Source organism: Leucopleurus acutus (genome assembly GCF_964270905.1).
Source record: "Leucopleurus acutus genome assembly, chromosome: 10".
Taxonomy (NCBI): Eukaryota; Metazoa; Chordata; class Mammalia; order Artiodactyla; family Delphinidae; genus Leucopleurus; species Leucopleurus acutus.
In genome coordinates this window covers 22,013,895-22,041,180 of record NC_139153.1, presented here as the reverse complement: position 1 = coordinate 22,041,180, position 27,286 = coordinate 22,013,895, and the positions used below count along the sequence as shown (strand labels likewise).

The following is a 27,286-nucleotide window of genomic DNA, read 5'->3' as shown; positions in this document are numbered from 1 at the left end:
GGAATTTTGGAGTGAAAGTTTTGTGTATTTCAAACGTTGAAGGAAAATGCCAACTGTATACTAAGTCTTTTAAATGGACATGATCAATCCATATAAATGCAGAGCTAGAGTGAAGTGAGAACTCAGTCTGGCCCCATCTCTCCAACAGCGCTGGGCCAGCTCAAAGATGGTAGACCAGCACTGCCCCACAGGTGCTTTGGAAATTTGTAGGAGAAAGGGTATTCTGTTGCCACAATGATTGGGAGGGTGGAATAAGGGGCTTGGACATTAGACATGTTACAGTGCATAGGGTAGTCTCACCGAATGAACAACTGTCCTGTGTCCCATACAATCTACAAATGTTTTGGTGGGCATTCATGTTGGTGAAGAATCTTTATTATCATGGGTCCAGAGCTTGGCTACATTTTACATATAAATTCATCCACAGTTTTTTGTGTTTTTTTTTCCTTTGTCATGTTTTTAATATACATTGAATTTTCCAGGAATACAGCCACGATGTAAATAGAGAGTTAAATGTTTTGGAAAGTTGCATCACAGTGGCATTTTAAGTCCTAAACCAACATATTTTTATTGTTCTCTATTTATAACTAATGAGTTCACAGTGATTCTATTTGTAATCTGACTATGCTACCACTATACCCAAGCTTATACATAATGACATATAATGTTTATTATATTAACTACTTGCCTTTTGGTTTCTTTAAAAAAAAAAAAAAAAGCCTGCTGCCAGATGCAGCTGTACAATATAAAAAATAAATAAATTTTAAAAATAAATATATATAAATAAATAAAGTACAACATATATACAAATTAACTCAAAATGCATCACAGACCTAAATGTAAAGACTAAAATTAAAACATTTCACAGAAAACAAGCTTTGTGACCTTAGATTAGAGGCAAAAAGACACCAAAAGTATGGTACATAAAAGAACAAACTGGCAAGTGGGACTTCATCAAAAAAAAATCTGCTTTTCAAAAGACACTGCTATGAGAATGAAACGACTGGGAGAAAATATTTGCAATTCCTTTCTCTGATGAAGAAATTATACTGAGAATATATAAAGAACTCTCAAAATTCAATATTAAGAAAACAATCCAACTTTTTAAAAAATGGGCAAATGATGTGAATAGACACTTCACAGATATACAGATAAGCAAATGGTAAGATGTACAACATCATTAGTCAGTAGGGAAATGCAAATTAAAACCACCACTGATATCACTCCTCACCTAGTGAAAGGGCTAAAATTAAAAATACAGATCATACCAAGTGCTGACAGGAATGTGAAGGAACTAAGAGTCTCCTACTCTGTTGGGGGGAGTGTGAGCTGGTACAACCACATTGGAAAACCGTTTGACAGTTTCTTGAAAAGTCAATCATACATCTACCATATGAACCAGGCATTCTGTTCCCTAGGTACTTCCTTAAGAGAAATGAAAGCATATGTTCATATAAGCACTTGTGAGAAATGTTCATAACACCTCTACTTGTAATAGTCAAAACTGGGAACACCCCCAAACGTCCATCAACAGGTGAATGGATACACAGTGTGTGACACAGGATGGGCTACTATTCAGCGGTTAAAAGAAATGAGCTACTGATGCACAGGACACCACGGATAAACCATAAAGCAACTATGCAGAAAGAAATCAAACAAAAAAAGAATACATCTTGTATGATTTTACTTAAACACAATTCCAGGAAATGCAAACTCATCTATAATGGCAAAAAGATCAGTAGTTGCCTGGCAACGGTGGAGGTACGGGCAAGAGGGACTGATTACAAAGGGGCACAAGAGAACTTTCAGGGGTGATGGGTATATTCATTATTTTGATCATGGAGATGGTTTTCATGGGTGTGTATATTATATATATATATAATGTACACACACACATATATATTATATATGTTAAAACTTACCAAATTGTACACTTATAAATATGAAAAGTTTACTGTATGTCAATTACACCTCAATAAAGCTGTTTAAAAAAAAAACAAAATCAAAATAATGCATTAAGTTCCCAATGGAATCCCCAACTTTTCCTCTGAACTATTTTATTTAAACCTCACGAAAACACTTTGAGATAGAAGGTGCTGTTATACCCATTTCCAGGAAAAGCAAACTGAGCAAAAATCTCAGAGAGATTGAATAACTGTTATTCAATAACTCACATAGCTAGGACCTCACAGAGCCAAGGCACAAGCATTTCTATGTCATGTTAAATAAATGCTTCCAAAGCACTTGACAATTTTTTAAGATAACTTCAACAGCTCCCAAGCAAACATATTTACACTATTTATTTGCTTAGCAAATCTCCTTTCGTAGGCGGCACATGCGTAAATGTCAACCCTACCATTTCAGGATCATCACAAATTCTAAAATTAATAGGGTTCAACTTAAGGTTTCAGTGACTGAGAGAAACAATCCAGGTTCTGACGTGTCACACACCCAAGAGTCACCAAGTCAGCACATTGGAAAACAAACTCAAGATCAGCACAACATACAGCAGAAGAGACAGGCTAATAACCTTTTTGGTCCCACCTGGAGAGATCAAACTCCGTAATTTTTCTTCTGGAGCACACACACACACACGCACACACACACCTGGCAAACAAAATGCTGAGTGTGAATGTTTCAAGTTTCTAGATGTCCACTAACTAGAAAAACATTGTTGATTGGTGCTTTCTTGCTTTACATACAGTCATTATTTCCTATCAAATAAGACTGACCAGCAAAAGCTCAAATACATAGAATATCCCCCATTAAAAGTCGCTGTCCTCCACTGGTCGACAGTTTGGAAGTCTCCTAATGACTGCAGGACATCTGTGGAGGGAGACAGGCAGAGAAAACTGCAACAAGTTCACTTCTATGGCTCAAATCCAATCAGACTCTCAAAGCTCCTCTTACAAAAAATGGCTTCCACAACACCTTGCAAACGCTTCCCCAATAGCAAAGCATACAGCTGTGTTTGGTTTGGGGGAAGAAGACACACACCTTAACTCTGTGCCAAGTTCAGGCTGTTCAAGTCCCCCACCCCCTCCCTGGACTGCTGGTATTAATTTCCAGCCCTTTAGCAGGTAGCTGTGCAAAGTCAGTGACAAACTACAGAAAGATGACCTGCTGGTGGATTTACTCATTGATCTCATTTTGTGCCCATATTATTTTTTTCCTGAAACAAAGTTCTCTCCTGTTTCCCTTTCTGACTCTCCACAACAGATAAGAAACAGGAAAAGAGAGCACAGTCCGAGCTGCTCCCACCTTCAGGCCCTCCTAGCCTGTTCAAATTGGTTATAGTTCTTATCTGATTTCAGACATTCCCTAAAATATATGCATCGATGGCACAAGGCATAAGGAGTGGAAAAGTTTTTAACTGTTGAACACACAGTCTTCTCAGAGTGAATTAATCTGTTTTAATGGATTTTTGAATATCCATTCAATAATATTAATTAATATTAATATTATTAATATTAATAATATTACTTGTGCTATTCTGAGACCAACCACCATATGGGCCAAAATATTTCAAGCATCCAAGCTACACCTAGAAAGACACAAAACCTCTTTTTCCTTCCCGTACCATCTTTACCCCTGCTGATTCTTCTTACCAAATGATTTTATTTTCCTTATATGGGACAAACGATTCTTATTTCCTCAGATAATGCTGACAGATGATATACTGACCCCTGGCTTTTTAAGCCCCAAATTGTAGGCTTTGTTTAGATAAGTTCAAGTGCATGGCTTGAAAGAAGAAAGAGGAACTTTCTTCTCAAGGGTAAGGAGAATCTTTTCCCTAACTACCCAGAGAACTCTTCCAAGGCCGTGGGTTGCCTCTTCTGCCTCAAAGACACAAAAGGGGGCAGGAGAAAAAGCCTGCTCTGCCACATAGGGTGGCTCACAAGCTCATTTAAGGAACTGAAATTCTTTACTCTTCTGTCAGTGAAACAACCCTTCCTCCCCACGAAAAAGAATGTGAAGCACACTCATTTGTCAGATATTTTGCAAAGCTGACCTTGACGGTGGCACTGGGATTTGAACTTGCAGGCAAGGAGATGAGAAGTTAAATATTAACACCTCACATAATCTGTTCCTTTCCCTTCTTATGAAACATCAAGAATAAGACGAGCCTATCAAGATGGAACTAGAGAAAAATAATGTAGGGTCCAAGGGAGGTCAATGGAATCTCTCACACTACAAGCTTTTAGCATCCAGGAACAGCCCTGCCAGGGCAAAATGACCAAGCATCTTCACAGTCCTTCCAAAGAGATGGATACAGAGGTCACCGTCAGAGGGAGAAAACACACCTCTGCTCAGCCTGGCAACATGTAGTGAGAATGAAATGGAGACTCATCACCACCGGAATCAAACTGTAGCTTAACAAGAGCTTGAGTCAAACCTGACTTTTTGTTCTGAATCAGTGGTTCTGATACTCACCAGGCAACTATTAAAAAATATAGTTGACTGGGCTCCACCTTGCAAGATTCAAATATAACGTACATATGGTAGGGCCTCCATGTTGTTTAGTGGAAAACTCCCCAGATAGAGAATCAAGTAAGCGTCATCACATAGATGCCGTCTTCATTATCAAAACACAGGCTTTTCTCCCGTTCCAAAATCTTTTTCTTGTTTCTAAAATAAAGGTTATTCCTGTAGAATTACCTACATAAAAATGTACCCATACAGTTAAAGAAGTAACCATTCATTGGGGGCAGGGCAGGAAGATGGAAACAGTTATGGAAGAAACCATATTAAAACTGTATCTGGGCTTCCCTGGTGGCACACTGGTTGAGAGTCCGCCTGCCGATGCAGGGGACACGGGTTCGTGCCCCGGTCTGGGAAGATCCCACATGCCGCGGAGCAGCTGGGCCCGTGAGCCATGGCCACTGAGCCTGCATGTCCAGAGCCTGTGCTCCGCAATGGGAGAGGCCACAACAGTGAGAGGCCCGCGTACCGCAAAAAAAAAAAAAAAAAAACCTGTATCACTGGATTTCACTCCAGTGGATAAACACTGATTACAGGTCAAAGTAAGCTTCCAGGGAATAACTTTATGACTTAATGGCTGGGCTTCCCTGGTGGCGCAGTGGTTAAGAATCTACCTGCCAATGCAAGGGACACAGGTTCAAGCCCTGGTCCGGGAAGATCCCATATGCCACGGAGCAACTAAGCCCGTGCACCACAACTACTGAGCCTGCACTCTAGAGCCCGCGAGCCACAACTACTGAGCCTGCATGTCACAACTACTGAAGCACACAGGACTACAGCCCGTGCTGCTCAACAAGAGAAGCCACTGCAATGAGAAGCCCGCGCACTGCAACTAGAGAAAGCCCGCACACAGCAAAGACCCAATGCAGCCAAAAATAAATAAATTTATCTTAAAATGTCTTCATGGCTGAAGCCATCACTCACACCAACGCACACACATACACTTTCAAATTATCCTGCTACTTCTCTCTCCCTAAAAAATATGCTCTTGCAAAGAATGATCATATGGGCAGTTCATTAGGAAATGGAACCGTTTTCCCCACCCTTTATGAGGGCTACAAACCCCACTTACCTGGCGCTTTTCCTGAATTTACATGCAATCATTTAGGAAAAAAATAAAAAGAACTAAAACCAAAAATATGAAAAGAAATTAAGTGAAATAAAGGGAGATAATACATTGTGCCCTAGGATTGACCCATGAAAATATAAATAAGTCATAATTCTAATCTTTCAGAAAGTAATGCTAAGACCCAATTCATTACTCTGTACTAAACAGATTACACTGGCCTCTGGCTGCATGTAGCTATTGAGTGCTTAGAATGTGGCTTGGGCCACAGGTTGAAATGATCATATTTGGGTGTATTAGATTAAATAAAATATATTATTAAAATTAACCTACGTGTTTCTTTTTACTTTTTAAATGTGGTTATAAAACATTTAAAATTACATATGTGGCTCCCCCATTTCTGTCAGACAATGGCTGCATCAGGCTAGAGTCCTGCTTCTGGCTATTTAGCTCTTCTAAGCCTTGCCTGCCCCCTAGTGTCAGCACTCTGGCAATGCAGACAAAATATTTTTTCAAAACCATCTGTATTGCTTGGAAAGAAATAGAAGTTTCTTCTATTAGGAAGATTAGGGCTAAAATAGTCATTCCAATCAAAATCATCAGAAGGGTTCCTATAAGAATTCAGCCTTTACAGGGGACAGAAATATGAGCCCAAACATAGGTGCACTCTTCATACAATTTAACCAAAGTTAAAAACAACACAAGGCACCAAAGCACACAAGCCCAACAACATTCATGTTCTGCATGTATCATTTATAACAGAGAAAACAGAAAACCTAAATTTCCATAAATGTAAACATTACAGAATCTCTATAAACCGGGATTCACTCAAAAGGAGAAGGCAGTTCTCAATAAAGATGACTAACATTTATTAAACACTTACTGCACAAACACAATTCTGAGCACTTTCCCGGTATTAAGTGACTCCTCATTACAACTCTTTAAGGATGACTTTTATTGTTTCTTATCCCCACTTTACAGAAGAAGGGGCTGAGCCCCAAAGAGGTTTTGTCACCAGCCCAAGTGTGAAAGGAGAATGTAAGCTAACCTGGATGCCTGCTGCTCAGTGTGCAGTGAGAATAAATCCTTCTTCTCTGACCCAGGGATCTCATGTCTTCTGCAAGCATCCAGGAAACTGACATGCTATCCTTTTAGCCTGCAAGAAATCTCAGACCTGTCACAATTTTTGACACCAGCCCCCAGTAGTGAGGTGCCCCTTCTACAGAAGATCTGGCTGAAGGCCAGCAGGTAAAAGGGCTCTCAGCATCCTTGGGTCACTCTGTTTTCAGCTTCTGAAGCCTTGTTTGTCAGAAATTTCTTTTTTCTTAAGGTTGGGCTGAAACCCCAGTCTTCATAAAGAAATTCTCTTCATTACAGTCAGCTTCTAGGACAATGAAAAACAAGCCTTTTTCTCTTGTACACGATAAAGCTTCAAACCTTAAGTCACTGATCACATCTCCCTACACATACAAAGCCGTCAATCACTCCTTGAAAATTTCCAGACTCCTTTTCATTTTGGATGCCTCTAAATATGAAAATAGCTACCATTTATTGAGTGTTTACTATGTACTAATCCCTTCACCTACTTTCTTAGCTAATCATTCCAATAACCCCATAAGGTAGGCATGTACATCATTTTATTTTTACAGATAATGAAGCAAATTCAGAGAGGTTAAGTGACCTGGATAAGGTCACACAGCTAGGATGTGGCATAACCAGGGTTATGTTTGACTCCAGGCCCCCTATGCTTTGCTGCCTCCTTCTCAGTTGTGCTCCAGTTTCTTGGGCCCTTAATACTTTGGACAGAATATATTAAATAAGAGGTTTTACACCAAAACAGAGTATATTAAATAGCAGCTAGGCACCATGGCATCTGCTGGAATGAAAACACCCCAAACCAGTCATACTTAAAGCTCTCTGGAGAAATGGAACTATTAAAATGAACTTGTAAACCAGCAGCACCCCAGTTCCCAACTCTCTCAGCTATAACAGAAAAGTAGCTATGCTTCTGTTTTCAAAGGGGAAAATTTAAATTTTTGAAGTGTCCAAATATTCCCAGGGATAAATCTCCAGGATGTAGGGTGTTTTGTGTCCCAAACTCATCATGTAACCAGCCAATGAATTTCAAATGACTCTCAAGTTTCTGAACCTATCAGCATCTTTCCACTGCATTACATTTGCTGCCTTCTTGTGGGGAAATGATGTTACATATGGGGCTGGGGAGGGGCAAGACAGGGAACAATAGGACATATTGCTAGTTGAAGAAATAATAGAGTTAACTCTGGCTTCCTTTTAAAAGAAACTAACCTACCAAATGGCTCTCACACCTTTCCTACAGATCGGGGCTACAGAAGCCCATGTCTCCTACTCAATTATTATGTCAGGTAGAATTTTAAAAGCAACAAAGTGGCCTTTTGTGTTTTCTAATTCCTTAAAGATACTACCTCTGGACTCTTGTGAAAGATTATCAATGCCATGTGCCTTAAAGAAAGATTCCTACCACCAATCCTGTGAAAATTAGGTGTGTTTGTGTTTCTTACACTTGAACTAAAATGAAACTTCAGTCCACACCTAACAATACCCCATCCGATCTGCCCAAATTAGGGGCGGTGTCCCACATTCTTCCCCTCCCTCTCTGTCTTAGAGGTATGGGTGGAAATGGGATTGTAAAGTATCTCCTTGTTCATACACAGCCATCAACAAGCCACTCTCCTAATCTGAGCCATTAGAAGCATCCAAAAAACTTCCAACTCGGGCTTCCTAGGGACACAGTTCCTTAATCGGCCAGCATGAACCACAAACTCTTGGGACAGTGTCAGGGGTCCTCTGGACACCGCACAGAGGCTTCTTCAGTTAACTCTCCGCTCTCAGGCTGTTTCAGATACACCCAAAAATCTGAGCAGAGGTTCTCAGGTCTGACCCTTGACCTTGTCACCAGCTGAGCGCAATTCTGGGAAGAAACTCCACGTGGCCACTGTAAGGTCATCAGAGAAATGTACAACACCTCCCTGCCACCGCCAGTTCCCTCTTTGTCCATCTCTCTCTCTCTCTCTCTCTCTCTCTCACACACACACACACTCATTCACTCACTCACTCACTCACTCACTCACACACTCACACAGCCTGCTGGAATACACAGCCTTGCTAGAACGGGAGTAGTGGCCAAAGGAAAAGCAGGAAGAAACAAGGAAATGATGGTCAAACACCTCCCTGCCACCACCAGTTCCCTCTTTGTCCATCTCTCTCTCTCTCTCTCTCTCTCTCTCTCACACACACACACACACACACACACACACTCATTCACTCAGTCACTCACTCACTCACTCACACAGCCTGCTGGAATACACAGCCTTGCTAGAACGGGAGTAGTGGGCAAAGGAAAAGCAGGAAGAAACAAGGAAATGCTGGTCAAAGTACTCGGGTGTCCTCAATTTTCAAAGAGCTTTCACAAATCGACAAGTAATCAATAGAGCCAAGACAAAAACGGATAAAGGATAAGATAGTGCAAAGAAGAACAAATACAAATAGTCCCCCAGCACACTGAGTACTTAGTCAAAAAGAGTTGCAAGGGCTTCCCTGGTGGCGCAGTGGTTGAGAGTCCGCCTGCCGATGCAGGGGACACGGGTTCGTGCCCCGGTCCGGGAAGATCCCGCATGCCGCAGAGCGGCTGGGCCCGTGAGCCATGGCCGCTGAGCCTGCGCGTCCGGAGCCTGTGCTCTGCAACGGGAGAGACCACAACAGTGAGAGGCCCGCGTTCCGCAAAAAAAAAAAAAAAAAGGAGTTGCAAGACAATCCAACAGCAGTTTTCATTACCATATTTGCAAAACAGTAAGACCTGATAGCACCCAGAGTTGATGAGGGTCTGGGGAAACGGGAGTTATCGTACTATTACTGCTGGTGTAAGTATAACTAAGTCCAGAAGTTTTGGAGGGCACTTTGCACTATTAAAACCTTAATGCGTTGTGTCAAAGGCTGCAGGATACTCACCAAAAATCATTGTCTCCTCTTTGAACTGGGCCCACAGCTAGGGTATGTTTCCCAGCAGCCCAGGCAGTAAGGTGTGGCCATGGGCCTCAGCTGCAGCCAACGGCAGGACAATTCAAGGGGTGCAGTCAGCGTCTAACCCCGTCCATCAACACCTCCCAGGTGTATCCTCCATGCCCATTTCCCTTTCAGCTGGCTGGAATGAAGACCACTCTAGAACAACCTTTAAGGCCACGGGTTGAAAACACTAGAACTTCCATCCACTGTGGTTCCAAGAAGACCACAGTAGAGGAGAACATCCAGCTGACATATTACCCACCCAGCCCTCATGAGCAAGAAATCCAATTTCTTTTATTTAAGCCATTATGTATATTTACTTGGTCTGTGTGTCACAGAAATTAGCCTACTCCCATACATTTACATGCACTTTAATTCAGCAATCTCACTATCAGGAATTCATCTGAAGTCAGGACACATATATTTGTACAAATATGGTAACAAGCTATATGTCCACCAAAATTGGGAGTGATCAAATAACTTATGGCACACCCACACAACAGATGACTATGCAATGTTACAGAGAGTGATACAGATCTGCACGCACTCACATGAAAAGACCTCTAAACTTTATTGTTAAATGGGGAAAAAAATCAAGGTACAAAGCAGGGTGCCTAAAGAGACATCTGTGCATACACACATACTGGTATATACATGCCTTTTTCTAGAAGGATAGGTGTGTGGATACATAAAATCTAAAACAGTATAGAAAATATATAAAATATAGATGACTATGTAAAACAATACCTAGAAGGCTATATGAAATTAACAACGTGACTGGGCCAGGGGACCCCCAGATATCTGCTTAAACATTATTTCTGTATGTGTCTGTGAAGGTGTTTCTGGAAGAGGCTGCATTTGAGCTGGGGGCTGAGTGAAGCCAACGGCGCTCCCCATTGTAGGTGAGCCTCATCCAATCCCTTGAGGACTTGAATAGAACAAAAAAGCAGAAGAAGGTTGAATTTGTTCTTTGCCTGATTGTTGAGCTGGGACATTGACCATCTCCTGCCCTCTGTGCTCCTGGACCTCAGGCCTTCAGACTCAGGCTGGAATCTACACCATTGCCTCTCTGGCTCTCAGGCCTTTGAACCACATCATTGGTTTTCCTGGGTCTCCAGCTTGCAGACTGCAGGTCATGAGACTTCTCAACCTCCACAGCTGTGTGAGCCAATACCTTATATCAATAATAAACTAGTTGTGTTGGTTCTGTTTCTCTGGAGAACCCTAATAGTCAACAAAAAGTTAAAAGCCTATCCTTTCACACCTGCCTATTATTTTCTGGAATTTTTACCACCAGGAGAAAACTACGTAATTGATCACAGGGTGACAAATGCGCAAAAATCAGCCTATTAATAAATATTCATTTAGCACCCATTATATTCCAGGCATCAAGGACACAGCTTAAGAAACCCGCGAGGGAGTAAGACTTCACAGTAGGATTCAGGAGCCCTCATCTGCGGGTATGCAAAGGGTACAGGCAGGCCTCAGGGATTTTGCCAATTTGACTCCAGACCCGCGCAATAAAGTGAATATCGCAATAAAGCAAGACATGAAATTTCTGGTTTCCTAGTGCATATAAAAGTTATGTTTACACTATACTGTAGTCAATTAAGTATGCAATAGGATTACGTCTGAAAAAACAATTCACATACCTTCATTCTAAAATACTTCAAAGCTGTAAATGCTACCCATCATCTGAAACTTCAACGAGCCATAATCTTTTCGCAAGGGTCACATCAAAGATCACGGATCACAGATCACCACGACGAACAGAGTAAAAATGGAAAAGTTTGAAATATTGCGAAGATCACCAAAACGTGACACAGAGACATGAAGTGAGCAAATGCTGTTGGAAAAATGGCACCAAAGGACGCTGGATATGTAAAAAATGCAAGATCTGCAAAGTGTAAGAAAGAAGCTAAGTGCAATAAAATGAGGCATGCCTGTACTTCAATAAAACGAGGCACGTCTGTACTTCTGTAAAGACGGTTCTTCATGCAGCCTGCAGCCCCAGTGAGAGAACAGAGCCCCTTGTGGGCTGGAACCAGTCCTGATTGCTTTGAAGGTTGTTAAGATAAGAGGTGAGAAGGACTTAAGTTCCAAAAACGAAAGCAGGAAGAATCCCCCAAAAGACAAAAAAACCAAAGATGGGCTGAGAATCCAAATAAAATCATCTAGAAATTCTAAGATGAAAATTTCATTTCTTGCGCAAAACTTGCCAAGGCTTTGCTCAGACTTCTCACCCTCCCTGTTGCAGGAGGGTCTTTGCTTATATGGAAGACACTGCATCTCTTGTGTACACAATTCTAATCTTAATTTAGATTTATCACTACAGTTCCACGTTTTCCAAATTTAAAGGGTTATGGTATGAAATGAGGATTGCCACAAAGATTTAAAAGTGAAGGTTCGCATAAAGACTACCAATGTCGGGGGCTGGGGGGCTGGTGGGATAAATTGGGAGATTGGGATTGACATATATACACTAATATGTATAAAACAGATAACTAATTAAAAAAATAGGTAACTAACAATAACCTGCTGTATAGCACAGGGAACTCTACCCAATACTCTGTAATGGCCTGTATGGGAAAAGAATCTAAAAGAAGAATGGATATATGTATAACAGATTCACTTTGCTGTACACCTGAAACTAACACAACATTGTAAATAAACTATATTCCAATAAAAAATTTTTAAAAAGAAGAAAAAAAACCACTACCAGTGTGTATATGTTGGGTGTGGAGGGGTGATAAAATAAGTAATCTAACCTGGAAGAAAAAAAAACCTAAGTATAATGCCTTTTAATAAATGAATATTGAAATAAAGAAATATTGAAGATTCAGTCATGTCCCCTGTTTCCTCCAAGTTTAATCATTTTTCATCATAATCTCTCTGACATCTGGAAATGTGCTGGTGATAACTCCCCACCCCGAAATGCTTTGCTTCTGTACTAGCCTGACTCTCTACCTGCACCCAAGAAACGAGATGTGTATCAAACAGGTAAGACTGATGACTTCAAATTCTCTATTCTTGAGAGCAAGCTCACCAAAATATACACAGCACAATAACCAACCAGCCCTGGGCACTTTCACAGCAGCCAAATGGTATTGATTTTATGCTGACTCATTAAAATTTCAATCATTAATTTTCTTGAAACTATTGCTTAAGGACAACTGAGTCATGAGAGTGTTTAAAAACTTAAGCCTAGGACTTCGCTGGTGGCGCAGTGGTTAAGAATCCGCCTGCCAATGCAGAGGACACAGGTTCCAGCCCTGGTCCAGGAAGATCCCACATGCCATGGAGCAACTGAGCCCGTGCGCCACAACTACTGAGCCTGCGCTCTAGAGGCTGCGAGCCACAACTACTGAGCCCACGGGCCACAACTACTGAAGCCCGTGCGCCTAGAGGCCGTGCTCTGCCACAAGAGAAGCCACCGCAATGAGAAGCCCACACACCGCAATGAAGAGTAGCCCCCGCTTGCTGCAACTAAAGAAAGCCTGCGTCAGCAACGAACAACCAAAGCAGCCAAAAATAAACAAATAACTTTATTAAAAACAAAAAACTTAAGCCTAAAATTAAATCTTAACCTTAACTTATCAGAATAAGTAAGTAGAGAGCTTCACCTGCTGTATATCTGAGGGTAAGGAAAACTAACAAACTTCTCTGCATACTTTCCTGGAGAGAGACTTTACAATCCTGATGCATACATAGTTTAGGGCTCAAGCTTCGCTCTTTCACTAAAAAGTCAAAGCATGCCTGGCACTGCCACACCTCTAATTACTGAAGCAGAGACAGCAAATTAATTGCTTGACAACAAGTCCACTGACAAATGTGAATTATTTAGGAAAACACAATTCTCCGGGGAGTTTCCAAGTCTGTGTCACTTTAAATGTAGATGTAACAAGGGGACAAGAAACACACACGAACATACACACACAGATACTTTACTGATTATTTTCATCTTTCTTTAGAAATAAGCAACTACAGCCACGGGTCTCACTAGAAATTAACAGAATGATTCTCTAAAACTTCAGACATTCTATTTTAGGCCCTGTGTAAAAGTTACCACTGCTTTTTTTTCTTTTGTTCCTTTCTTTTTCGATCTTTCACCATCTTTTCTTAAAGGGGTCTTAAAATTATCTGAAAGCTCCCTTCACTGTAGCCCTGGAAGTGTTCATTTAAGTTTATTAATGAAGATGTTCTGCCTTCAAAGGAAGCTGGAGTATATAATCACAAAGTGCTGCTGGTTTTCCAGGATTCTTTGAGAAAAATCACTGAAAAAATGAAAGTGTACTCAGGAAGGTAAAAAAGGAAAAACCTGGAGGACATTTTAGATAGATGTCCAGAACAACAGGATTTAAGCATCAAACCCTTAAACTGCTTTACCCTGTTGTATTTCATGCTTCCTCTGGTTAGTTACACACCATCAAAAGCTTTTGTCAATTACCTGTGTCTAAAATGTGGGCTTAGGGGGCTTCCCTGGTGACACAGTAGTTAAGAATCCCTGTGGGATTCGAACCCGCAAGGGACATGGGTTCGAATCCTGGTCGGGGAAGATCCCACATGCCGCGGAGCAACTAAGCCCGTGTGCCACAACTAATGAGCCTGTGCTCTAGAGCCTGTGAGCCACAACTACTGAGCCCACGTGCCGCAACTACTGAGGCCCACGCGCCTAGAGCCCGTGCTGCACAACAACAGAAGCCACCACAATGAGAAGCCCATGCACCGCAATGAAGGGTAGCTCCCTGCTCACTGCAACTAGAGAAAGCCCGCGCACAGCAACGAAGACCCAACACAGCCAAAAATAAATTAATTTAATTTAATTTAAAAAATTTTTAAATAATAAAATAAAATGTGGGCTTTGGTGTTTGAAAGGGTTTTATTACTTGATCTCAGTGGTGCGTAACGAGTTTAAAAGACTTACCTGCGTGTCCCCGGAGATGCTGGCTGGAGGCAGACATCAGCTTACAGCACACCATTAACACATAGGCCAGAAAGAGCCAGTGAGACAGCAAGACTGACCTAGCACAGACTCTCATCCTGGAAAGAAAGCAGGATGCAGTTAGTGAGGGCTGAGCGACACAAGGCTTTTCAGCAAACACCATCCTGAGAAGGTAGGGAAAGCAGTGGAAGATGCTCAACTATGGACTTCTTCCCCCACAAGGAAACTGAAGGCCAATCCAACCTTATTTGCACTGTTCATTCACTCAATTTTCAATAAATACCTTTTTTTTAACATCTTTATTGGAGTATAATTGCTTTACAGTGTTGTGTTAGTTTCTGCTGTATAACAAAGTGAATTAGCTATATGCATACGTATATCCCCATATCCCCTCTCCCTCTTGCATCCCCCTCCCATCCTCCCTATCCCACCCCTCTAGGTGGTCACAAAGCACTGAGCTGATCTCCCTGTGTACAAGTTTTCGAAGTTAGCTACATGCCTCGGTGAGAGGTCTATTTATGAATCCCTAGAGTGTAGCCTGAGTGGCCCTGATAGAACATGGGGGTTATATACTATTTTAGAGCATGAAATTTAAAAAGCGACATACTTAGAGCTGGATTCAAATAGAAGATATGTGGTTTCCTCATTTGAAAGAAACCACAGAAACTTTCACACCAGGCTCGAGAGATTTCCCCTGGCTCCTCTGTTTATTAACGCCCTCTGCCTAGAAGACTGGCTGAATAGTTTATTAATCCAATCTCAAAGTTTGATGGGAATATGAGCAAGTACAGGTGAATAGAGAAACAACTTCATATAGATGTCAACAGATAAATGGATAAAGAAGATGTGAGATAGAGATGATGAAATATTATTCAGCAATGAGAAAAAAGGAAATCTTGCCATATACAAAATTTTAGATGGACCTTAAGGGCATTATTGCTAAGTGAAATAAGTCAGATAAAGATAGATACTGTATGATCTCACTTACATATGGAATCTAAAAAAGACAGACTCAGAGAAACAGGTTAAGTAGCATGGTGGTTACAAAGGGTTGAGAGTGAGGAAAATGGGTACATATTAGTCAAAGGTCAAATATTTCAGTTACATGATTAAAAAGTTTGGGGATCTAATGTATAGCATGGTGATTATAGTTAATAATACTGTATCATATACTTGAATGTTGCTAAGAAAAATGTTCTCATCACCAAAAAATAATTTTAAAAAAAGGTAACTATGTGAGAGTAGGAAGGTGGTAGCTGATACTATGCTGAGAATCATTTTGCAATTGACAAACATTAAATCAACACAGTGTACACCTTAAACATACACACTCTGGGAAGTAGGTTGTGGCCTCTCACAAGTTAGTCAAACAGATCTTGTTGAAAGATCTCGTATCGCTCCCTGATTTGAGACTCAATCTGCCTTTGAAGCAACCACAGTAAGACAAGATTCTAAGATTATCTTTGAAGAGCACGGTGTTAGAAGGGACTCAAAGCTTGACATCTTTTTGCCCCTTGCCTTGGAAACCCTGAAAATTTTAAACCTACATGGAAACATAGGGTCTCTTTGCTTTGAAGGGCCTGCACATGCCTTAATTTTACAAAGCATGTCTTCTGTCTCCCCCACCTCGGCACACACACACGGTAAGTAGAAACTCTAGGATCAGTTTGAAAGGTAGCAAAGAATATACATGTAAGCCTACGTGAGCTTGAGGTGCTATTGTTTAATTATATTTTCACTTCAGGAAATTGATTATTAATTTATTACTAACAGGGAAAGCATGTAGGTTCAGAATTCCATAGTTGCTGAATTTTTGAATGAGGTGCTCTATCTCACCGATAATGTTTTAAAATTTCATCTGTTAACCCCAATATCAGTTACTGATCTAATTGTTACAAAGGCTTATCCCTCTTACTCAAGGATCAAAAATTCAAACATCTCCAAATAAATGTGTAGGCTGCCTGGGTCAAAAGCACTGGTGAACAGTAGGTAGTGTAGAGACCTGTCTAGGAGCAGCTGCTCCAAGTGATGCCAGGAACGACTTTTAAAGAAAAGCCGTTTTCTGATACGCACTCTACACACTTTATATGTCGGCAAGCTATTCCATTTTCTTTGTTTTTTTCGTTTTTTGTTTTTTGGGGGGCGGGTACGCGGGCCTCTCACTGTTGTGGCCTCTCCCGTTGCAGAGCACAGGCTCCGGACGCGCAGGCTCAGCGGCCATGGCTCACGGGCCCAGCCGCTCCACAGCATGTGGGATCTTCCCGGACCGGGGCACAAACCCGTGTCCCCTGCACCGGCAGGCGGACTCTCAACCACTGCGCCACCAGGTAAGCCCCATTTTCTTTGTTTTAAAAACATAGTGCAGAGCTTACCTGGTGGAGCAGTGGTTAAGAATCTGCCTGCCAATGCAAGGGACAGGGTTCGAGCCCTGGTCCGGGAAGATGCCACATGCCTTGGAACAACTAAGCCCGTGCACCACAACTACTGAGCCTGTGCTCTAGAGCCCACGAGCCACAACTACTGAAGCCCGCGTGCCTAGAGCCTATGCTCCACAACAAGAGAAGCCACCACAATGAGAAGCCCGTGCACTGCAACGAAGAGTAGCCCCTGCTTGCCGCAACTAGAGAAAGCCCACACACAGCAATGAAGACCCAACACAGCCAAAAATAAAAATAAATAGATTTTTAAATAAATTAAAAAAAAAAAAAGACCACAGTGCAGACTGAACGAAACACATTTGCAAGCTGGATCAGGTACCCCGGTTTCCAGTTTGTAGCAATTAGTGGCCCAAAAAGCAAACTTTCAAAGAGTCAGATGAATGGAGTACTAGTTTTCTATTGCTGTATAACAAATCTGCCAAGTTTAACAGTTTAAAACAACGGGTCTCCTACTGGCTTCTTAACTCTGCTATCCTCCACTTTTTCCTGCTTGGTGGGTTGGCTGCCCTCCCTCTAACCACAGTGCCCCACCCAGTTTAGAGTCTCTAAATTCAGACTAGGTCTTTCAGGTGAGCTATAATCCCTCCCACCTAAAGTATAAGTGAAATTCAGTTTCCATGTGTTTATCAGTCACTGCATCACCTAAACCTGTCTGAATGGAGTTTACCAGATCTGGAGAGTACGTCTGAGATGATCTGAGTCTCAAAGGTTGTTTACCCTGGGAGGCCAACTGTGAGATGGAAAGTGATGAGCAGGGGGTTATTTAAAGGATGCTCTAGGGAGAATCACCTGTGGAAGGGAAGGGGCGAGAAGAAGGCAGGACGGAAGTAGGAAACAGCCTCAGATAACCCTATGGAGAGTTCCAAAGCTGAGACGCCCCTTCTCCGCGGTACCAAGTTGGAGTGAGGGTCCAGGCTTTTATACTTGGACATAAGGGAAAATCTTAAATCTTCAGCAAGGAGGCTCTTCGTTTTGTTTGTTTGTTTGTTTTTGGCCACACCACATGGCATGTGGGATCTTAGTTCCCTGACCAGGGATCGAACCTGCGCCCCCTGCATTGGAAGTGTGGAGTCTTAACCACTGGATCACTGGGCGAGTCCCCCAGCAAGAAGGAGGCTCTTTGAATTGAGGACAATTCAAAGGAGCTGTAGGCCATCTTCTGTAATACTTCCAACAGTTGAGGGAATAAATCCTTCATTCCTGAAGGGGGTTCTGGCAGTGCATCACAGACCACTACTGTCCACCTTCAGACAGAAGATTCCAGGGCATGTGCATAATTTACTTGGTGGGGCTGTGAGAATCAGCCTCAAGAGAAGACTCATCCTCTGAGGTAGAAAAGCCTGTGCCACGCTCACTAAAATGTCATGGGAAGAGGTTTCAAATACAAACTCTATGCCAGCCTGGGCCTGTTTTGCCCTCAGAACCATTCTTTCCCCTTCCCCTGGGTAACACCCATACACGGCATTTCCCAGCCTCCTGAATCACCTGGCTCCTGGCTGGGCTTAACCAACAGGAGACCCTGGCTGGAGCGTGGAGGGTGGAAGGGAAAGGGCAGGGTATTTCTCCCCACCTTCTCTGTCTTGGTAGGTGCTATGGAGTGGCCATTTCTCCTCCACAGTGTCCATTTCCAAGAGAAGGGCCCACTATGGACCCAGCTCCCGCTGAAGGTCCCTTCCCCTAAGCACTGGTCGGCAGTACTGCCCTCCTGTGGCCCACCAGCCTCAGGATGGCAGAAGCTTCCTGCTCTTGCTGATCTCTGGGCTGCCTCTGTATCTTCTGCTTAACGTCTTAACGACGCTCCCATCACATGTGTGACCAGTTCCCTGAATTCACTTCCCTCTGTTCCACATTATCAGGATGGTTTCTGTTTTCCTGGTTGGATCCCAACAGCAAACCCCAAATCAAAAGTCTCAGGGGCCATTGTTCCAAATCTCAGGTGATAATTCCTGATCTAACTTCTTCTTCATGGACAATTCTACGTACCGGTGCGGGGTGAATAGTTACAAGTTCCCAGTGCCTAAAGTATTTATAAGTTAAGTATTTACTTAACAATAGCTATGATTCCCCAGAGAAATGCCTACAGCTAAGTGGGCAGCCGTTGAGCAATGATTCTGTATTTCACTCAATAATCTAGGACCCCCTCCGCCAGTAAAAGGATTTCTCACCTACTACATCTACCGTGATACCTCAATTTCTTCTACATTGAACAACTTTGCCCAAATGTAAAACAAAATTGGTTTACCTTAAAAATCTCACCATTTACCCTGCTGAAGGGCTGAAACACTGCTTTACAAACTGAAATAATTTCAAAGATGAGAGCTAGGGCTTCCCTGGTGGCGCAGTGGTTGAGAATCTGCCTGCCAATGCAGGGGACACGGGTTCGAGCCCTGGTCTGGGAAGATCCCACATGCCGCGGAGCAACTAAGCCCGTGAGCCACAATTACTGAGCCTGCGCGTCTGGAGCCTGTGCTCCGCAACGAGAGAGGCCGCGATAGTGAGAGGCCCCGCGCACCGCAATGAAGAGTGGCCCCCGCTTGCCACAACTAGAGAAAGCCCTCGCACGGAAACGAAGACCCAACACAGCCATAAATAAATAAATAAAGCAAAACTGTCAACAAGTAAAAATAAATAAACACTATAAAAAAAAAAAAGATGAGAGCTAAAATTTTTTAACCTCCCCAAATTCCCACAAATTCAACATAAAAAGGCGGCTTTTATAAAGGATCATCAACGCTAAGATACTCAGTGTGGCTAAATTCTTTATGCTTCGTAAAGATATCATCTCTAGGTATGTGTTAAAATCATTTTACCTTGGAGACTTCATAAGATTTGGTTCCAGTCAAACACAATTATTCCAGGATGTATTTCAGAGTGACTCCAAATTCCCATTGGTAGCTAGGACCACTTTTGCAGTTCCAAAAAATTATCTTAGCTTGGAAGACCTATTTTAAAAAACAAAACAGACAGGAATCCATTAGCATTTTAATGCTGAAATGATGCAGATTTCCAGTAGCAAAATTGTGGCTTTTTTACAATGCCGCCTGCATTTTCAGGCAAGCGGTAGACAGCCAAACACATCCACATTTGTAAAGTGTCCTAACAGACGGAGCGGAGGGGAGGAAGATACAGAATTCTACACTTATTAACTAGCCACATATTAGTTAACATAATATAGTTTTAAAGTAGAAGTTCCCTCCAGAGCAAAGGCATCCCCAAGTTGACAGACGGTCTAAACCATGCTAAATTTCACTCTCATTTCATTAACCATGGGATGAAAATGAAATTGGAGGTAATCCAATCCCAAGAGTTCTACAACTTGCCCAAGTTCACAGAGCAGTGGTAAAGCCAGCATGAAGATCTGAGTTCCTATGTTTGTGTGATATAAACCTGATGATGCTAAACAATTTGCAAGACACACTACCATGCATAAAATAACCAACAAGGACCTACTGTATAGCACAGAGAACTATACTCAATATTCTGTAATAACCTGTAAGGGAAAAGAATCTAAAAAAGAATATATATATACAACTATATATATATAGATATATAACTGAATCGCTTTGCTATATACCTGAAACTCACATGATATTGTAAATCAACTATACTTCAATTAAAAAAAAAACAATTTGCAAGGATGCTTTTTGAAAAATGTTGATGGGAGGCAGAAGGCAAAAATCTTTCCAACATAAAACACCATACCAAAATACAGAAAAACTTAATACCATAATTGACACTCAACACCGTCCTTTAATGCACAGACCTAAAAGGACTTTTCTACTCAGTGAAAACATTTTTCAGGAAAGACTCAGATGACTCCAAACCAAAAGACATCGCAAGAAAAAGGAAAAAAAAAACAAACAAAAAAACCCCAAGAAACTACCCATTTTTAATGTTGCTAAATTAAATACGTCTCCCCCAGGGGTGGAGATCAGAGAGAAATAATGATGGGCAACAATAAATATTTAAGTTGCAAATATGACATAAAAATTATCTTTGCAACACAGTCTAATTACTATTGAATCCTGTGGAACCCATTACAAATCCACCACCAAGCACAACTGAGATTCTTCTCTTCTTTGGATGCCCCTTTACAGATGTTTGTCTAGAGTTCACTTTAGGTGATAGACTTGAGATCCACCCATTCGGGGCTACAGGAGAGACAGGGGAGGCCTTGAGTCATCAGTGCTACGAGAGGGAAGTGGCTTTGAATAACTGTATAAATATAAGGTATTCGGAAAAAAAAAACACTGGAAAATAGTCATGTCCCAGATCCTCCAACTTTATTAAGTATGTTTGTCCTGATGTCCACCCAAGGGCACAATGTGACCTTCTGTTATCGGAAAGAAGTACACAGCATAATTTATCAGAACCCATCCTAATGAACTCCCCACATACTGGAAACAAAAATGACCTTTCCTAGCTAATATTTATCTTTTTTTCTTCACACAAAGGGAACCACTGGGGATTCTTTTTTCAATTCTTTAAAAAAAAATGTATCCATCCGTGAAAAGAAATGTGATCCAATAGTTCGTATGCCAGACAAAAAGCCGAGTTTAATTTTAGGCTGAGCAGTAACTCATTCAGTCAGATTTTCCCAGAGTGTACCCTAGGCACTTGCTTAAAAGGATGAACGCTTTCTCGTCACCTCCAAACTTTAGTACGTTCAAGACCATCAGTTATTTTGTGCATTACGCCAAAAGCATTGACTTCCGGTCACTCTACTTCCCTCTCCGTTGTTTCACATCAATAGCACAGTCCTTTCTATCACTTGCTTTAAAAGTCATTCATTTATCTATTATATATTGAATGGATAACTAACAAGGTCCTACTGTATAGCATAGAGAAGTATATTCAATATCCTGTGATAAGCCATAATGGAAAAGAATATAAAAAAGAATGTATATATATATATACATAAACATATATATGTATAACTGAATCCCTTTGCTGTACAGCAGAAATTAACACAACATTGTAAATCAACTATACTTCGATAAAAAATAAAATATTCAAACTAAAAAATAAAGTAATTCATTTTTAAAGAGTCTAGGTGTTTATAACGACAAAAGGCATTGCCCATATCTAGACTACAAATAAATTTTAATGTGTCTGGTCATTGTCAGAATGAAAAGAACTCAGCATTTAGATGCTAGGTTACATTTTTCATCTTTCACCTTACATGTTGGTCTTATGTGGAGACAGTCACTCTTTTACAACAAAAGAGCAGGATGCCTGTTTATGTTTCCTGGTACCAAGAAATTTTGAGTTCCCCAGACAGAGGAGACCATTCTTCAGACATTTATTTCTGTTGTACACAAGAAAGAATTCTGCCTGCGCTTGATTTCTTTTCAAGGAAATAGCAAGGATCTAACTCTTGATCTACCTGCCTTCGCTATTAGTAGAGTGAATTCCCTAAAAGGATTATTTTGGGAGAATATACTTATTTACTTGTTGCAAATAAGCATCCTCAGAATACCTCTTAGGCGAGTTTCGCTACACCCACCTCCCTCCACGCATGTCAATCCATGCAGCATGACGTTCTCCTCATCTTTTTATTCCAAAAATGTACACTGGTGAAATATCACTGTTCCTTTTAAAACCATAAGACACAACGACCTTAAACCTGGACCTAATCGTGAGGAAAAACCAGACTAACTCAGATTTGAGGGACATTCTGGAACGTAATTGCTCTGTATTCTTAAAAAGTTTCCAGGTTATGAAAGACAAAAAAAATTTGAGGAATGGTTAAAATTAAAGACGTGATACAGGGCAACTAAATGAAATTGTGACCCTATGTTGGATCTTAGATCAGGAAAAATATACACACATAGTCATTCTCAGAATGAACTGTGTGTACAGACACATATACACACACATACACACACACATACACTCATATGTTTACACACATATAGCTATAAAGGACATTACTGGGACAATTAAAATTTTCTAAATATAGCCTATAAATTCCAGTGTTGTATCAACATTAAATTTCTTGATTTTGATCATTGTATTACAGTTAAGAGAGAGAATGTCCTTTAGAGAACAGACTTATGATTACTACGGAGGAGGAAGTTAGGGATGGATTGGGAGGTTGGGATCAGCAGATGCAAACTATTATATACAGAATGGATAAACAACAAGGTCCTACTGTATAACACAGAGAACTATATTCAATATCCTATGATAAACCATAATGGAAAAGAATATTAAAAACAAGAATGTGTATATATGTATAACTGAACCACTTAGCTGTACAGAAATTAACACAACATTGTAAAACATTCAAAAATGTTTGTAAATGTAAAACATTCAACATTGTAAACATTGTAAAACATTCAAAAATGTTTGTAAATGTAAAACATTCAACATTGTAAAACTTCAAAAAAATAATAAAATAAAAACAAAGAAAAAAAGGAGAGGGAATGTCCTTGTTACTAAAAATACACCCTGAAATATTAAGAATAATGGGGCAAATGTCTCCAACTTACTTTCAAGTGATTCTGAGGAAAAAAAATAGACATGAAAAAGGGAAGAGGAAAGGAAGGAAGGAAGGGAAGAGTGAATGAATGAATGAACACAAAACAAACAAAATGCAAGCAACTGGTGACTCAGGGTAAAGGGTTATATGAGAGTTCTTTGTACTCTTCTTTTGACTTTTCATTAAGTCAGAAATTATATTAGAATAAGACAATAAATATTCACTAGAAGACTTCAGTTTATCACATATACTAAAATGATTTATAACTTATTACCAATCTTAAACAATAAGGAGAGTTGACAGTTGAAATCTTCTGGCTAATTCAGTTCTCTGAACACTCACCCAAGGCCCCGGAGGAAGTTTATTTGTTTTTATTTAAAAAGCACTTCTGGGGCTTCCCTGGTGGCGCAGTGGTTGAGAGTCCGCCTGCCGATGCAGGGAACACAGGTTCGTGCCCCGGTCCGGGAAGATCCCACATGCCGCGGAGCGGCTGGGCCCGTGAGCCATGGCCGCTGAGCCTGCGCGTCCGGAGCCTGTGCTCCGCAACGGGAGAGGCCACAACAGTGAGAGGCCCGCGTACCACACACACACACACAAAAAAAGCACTTCTGGGGCTTCTCTGGTGGCGCAGTAGTTGAGAGTCCGCCTGCCGATGCAGGGGGCACGGGTTCGTGCCCCGGTCCGGGAGGATCCCACATGCCGCGGAGCGGCTGCGCCCGTGAGCCATGGCTGCTGAGCCTGCGCGTCCGGAGCCCGTGCTCCGCAGCGGGAGAGGCCGCGGCAGCCAGGGGCCCGCGTACCGCAAAAAAAAAAACAAATAAATAAAGCACTTCTGGGGTGGGGCTAATGGCAGACTCTGGGAGGGCCCACGCCAAGGAGTACTTCCCAGAACTTCTGCTGCCAGTGTCCTTGTTCTCACGGCGAGACACAGCCGCCCCCCCGCCTCTACAGAGACCCTCCAACACTTGCAGTGATAAACAGCACACAGCGATGGACCGCTTTCAACGTCCGAGCTACTAGACTTGACCTCCCCACCAGCTTTAGGATGACAACACTGAAACCCCACCAGGTGGGAGAAGTTAGCTGCATGCCGCCCACAAGCACGGAGACCCCAGACCGGCTGGAACCAGAAGGTTGATGATGCTGACGCCCACTCACCTCCCCACCAGCCAATCAGAACAATGTCCACAAGCTGATCACGCCCTCTTTGAACCATTACTATAAAAGTCCTCGCTGCCCGCTCCAGGTCGGGACACACAGTTTTGAGGGCATTAGCCCACTGTGGCCCCCTTTGCCTGGCAAAGCAATAAAGTTATTCCTTTCTACTTCACCCAAAATAAATATATAAATACATAAATAAATAAAAATAAATAAATAGAAAGCGCTTACATAGTGCCTACTATGGGCCAAGCACTTAACATAATAACTCACTTAAAAGTAGGATTTGTTTCTATCCTGCTATGCAGATGAGGGGAGTGAGGCACAGAGACGACAAGGGACTTGCCCGAGGTCACTCAGCTAGCAAGTGTCTAAGCAAGGATGCAAATTCAAGCCATCTGGCACCAAGGTACCTACTGTTTCAATTCTTGTAAAAATATTTTCAAAAAGCATCTGTCCTTTTTCATGCTTTAGTAAACAGACTGAAAATAAATCTATCTTTCTTCAGGAATTCAAGACATTGATCATCAACCTAAAAAAAAAATTCTGTCTGTGGACCCACATGTGTAGACAAGTGGGCTGAATTAGCTACCAGACCCTGGCTTGGAGCATAAGCTGTTTTATATTAACCCCTAAATAATTTCGGCCTCATCTCTGAGAGGCTGGTGAACAACAGTGATTCTGATTTGCTGCAGATTTATTAAAGGCTTATGTCATTTTCCAGATTAAGACCAAACATACAAGAATCCTAAAGACCTTGAGCACTTAAGCTGCCATTTTTCAAACAGATGGAAAACAACCGCACCTCAGATCAGAACTCCTCGAAGATGCTTCAGCAAAAATATAGCAGAGCCACAACATAAGGCTAAATGACTTCTGTCGATTTCTATAGGAATTCAGCATCGAAACAAAACAAAATGGATTTTTCTCAGCGCATCCACTCAGACTCATTTCCTGATAAACTCCAATTCAGAAGCATTTTTGCAACAATATAGCAAGGCAGATTCTGGCTTAATAACAAAACAGACAGTCCTCCAGCTACCAATCAGCACTGCCCTTTCCTGCCTGCCCACTCACCTAAGAGGTTTCCAAGCACTGTCTTGCGTCACCTGCTGAGTGGGGAATGTTTGAATAACTATTTCCAGACTCACCATCAGTTCAGGTGACCTCCCGGAGTGGGATCTGCTGGGATGATCTGGTAACTGTGGTTCTCAGCCCCTCAGGTATCAGGGCTCAAGTAAGGAATAATTCTTCCAGCTAATGATGTAAGAGGTGATACCCTTAAGAGTTTAGACATCGCTGTAAATCATTTTTCCACACTAATTTCAAATCGGTCAAGACGGAAGATGATAGAAGCCAGGAGTGTTTCATAAATTAGCAACCTGGGCTTGGGGAGTAAAAGCAGAGTTTTATGAGTGGAAAAGGGTTTAAAGGATGGTCCCCCAAGTGAGGTCTTGTCTGATAACCAACGGAAATTTTGAAACAGAAGTTGCCTCCTTGAAATAATTCATCATTTCTTCGGACAGAGAGGAGGAAAGATGCTTCCATTTCTAGTTGCTTAAATAACACAACCACATTGCATTGTCTTCTGGAAATTTTCAAATAGCTTTTCCACAAAAGTATGCAAAGCAAGTGTAACCTCTCTCTTGACAAATTTATGCTGGAACAAGACAAGTATTAATGAGCGTCTGATATTTAAGAGGGTGCTGATGAAAAGAAAGCAAATGTACTTGCTAGGTTATCAATGCTTTTGTGAATGTATTTCAAGCACTGATACATGGCTGATGCCTCAGCTGAGCTATCAGTTGTAACTGTCACATGATGTGTGGGATTACTTTGTAATTTAGAGCATGTGCAGTGTCTTACGTTCAAGTGGACATGTTTTGCTGCCAAAATGTGGTATATACATGTCATAAGTTGCTTTTTTAATGCTAACTTAAAAAACATCAATGAAGAATTTACTCTTTCACTTTACAATATGCCAAAGCATGTTCTAAGTGAGCCATTAAAGACAATAACTGTGTCTGTTAAACGTTAAAGAATTTTACAAAATTTTATAAATGGCGCTTTAATTTCAAGTGTTGCCAATACCATCGCATTTAAATTAGGTGGTAGAGGTCTTCAAAAGGGCCCTTCTGGTCAGAGATGATTCGAATACATTAAATAGACATGCTGTGATCTCCTAAGATTCACATTCTGTCACTTTAAGAACTGAAAAATTCCTTACAAACCCGCAGTATCTTTATTTCCATGCAGTGACATGTTCCTTTCCAATAGAAATGTGGGCAAAAAATGCATTTTGTTAATGAATAAAAACTCTAGCCTACAAGTGACCATGAAATGTACGAAAGCAATCATCGCTAAGTGATGATGGTTCAGCGACAGCCATTATCAGTCACAAAACAGAGAAAACAGACCTGAGAGTGACATAAAATAAAATGCACTCACCAAATTCAGGGACACTCAGCATGATTCCACAGCTTGTTGTCCAAGTGAAACTGCCCAGGTCTGGTGCTGAACAAATGTGAGTGGTAATGGCAATTTAGCCATAAATCTCTCAAGGCCCAATTATCCTTATGGCTAAGGGTTTCTTTCTTTCAATTAGACCAGCTTTTAATTGGAAAATTTCCTCTCCTTTCTCAACTTTCAAAGAATCAAAACAGTGTCCAAGGATT

The 27,286-nt window shown here is 41.4% G+C and overlaps 1 protein-coding gene across 1 annotated transcript in view; it reads right to left on the bottom strand.

Moving 5' to 3' along the window:
• The window catches only part of TAFA4 (TAFA chemokine like family member 4), a gene marked incomplete at its 3' end in the record, with an annotated part of 125,281 nt that extends 105,423 nt beyond the window's left edge, over positions 1-19,858 (bottom strand). The window contains exons 1-2 of the mRNA XM_082847454.1: positions 19,780-19,858; positions 14,514-14,629 (exon numbers count right to left, since the gene is read on the bottom strand). Of these exons, the coding sequence (XP_082703580.1) occupies positions 14,514-14,629; positions 19,780-19,793 (130 nt within the window). The 5' untranslated portion in view covers positions 19,794-19,858. The remainder of the gene's footprint in view (positions 1-14,513; positions 14,630-19,779) is intronic.
• Positions 19,859-27,286: the final 7,428 nt, after the last annotated feature.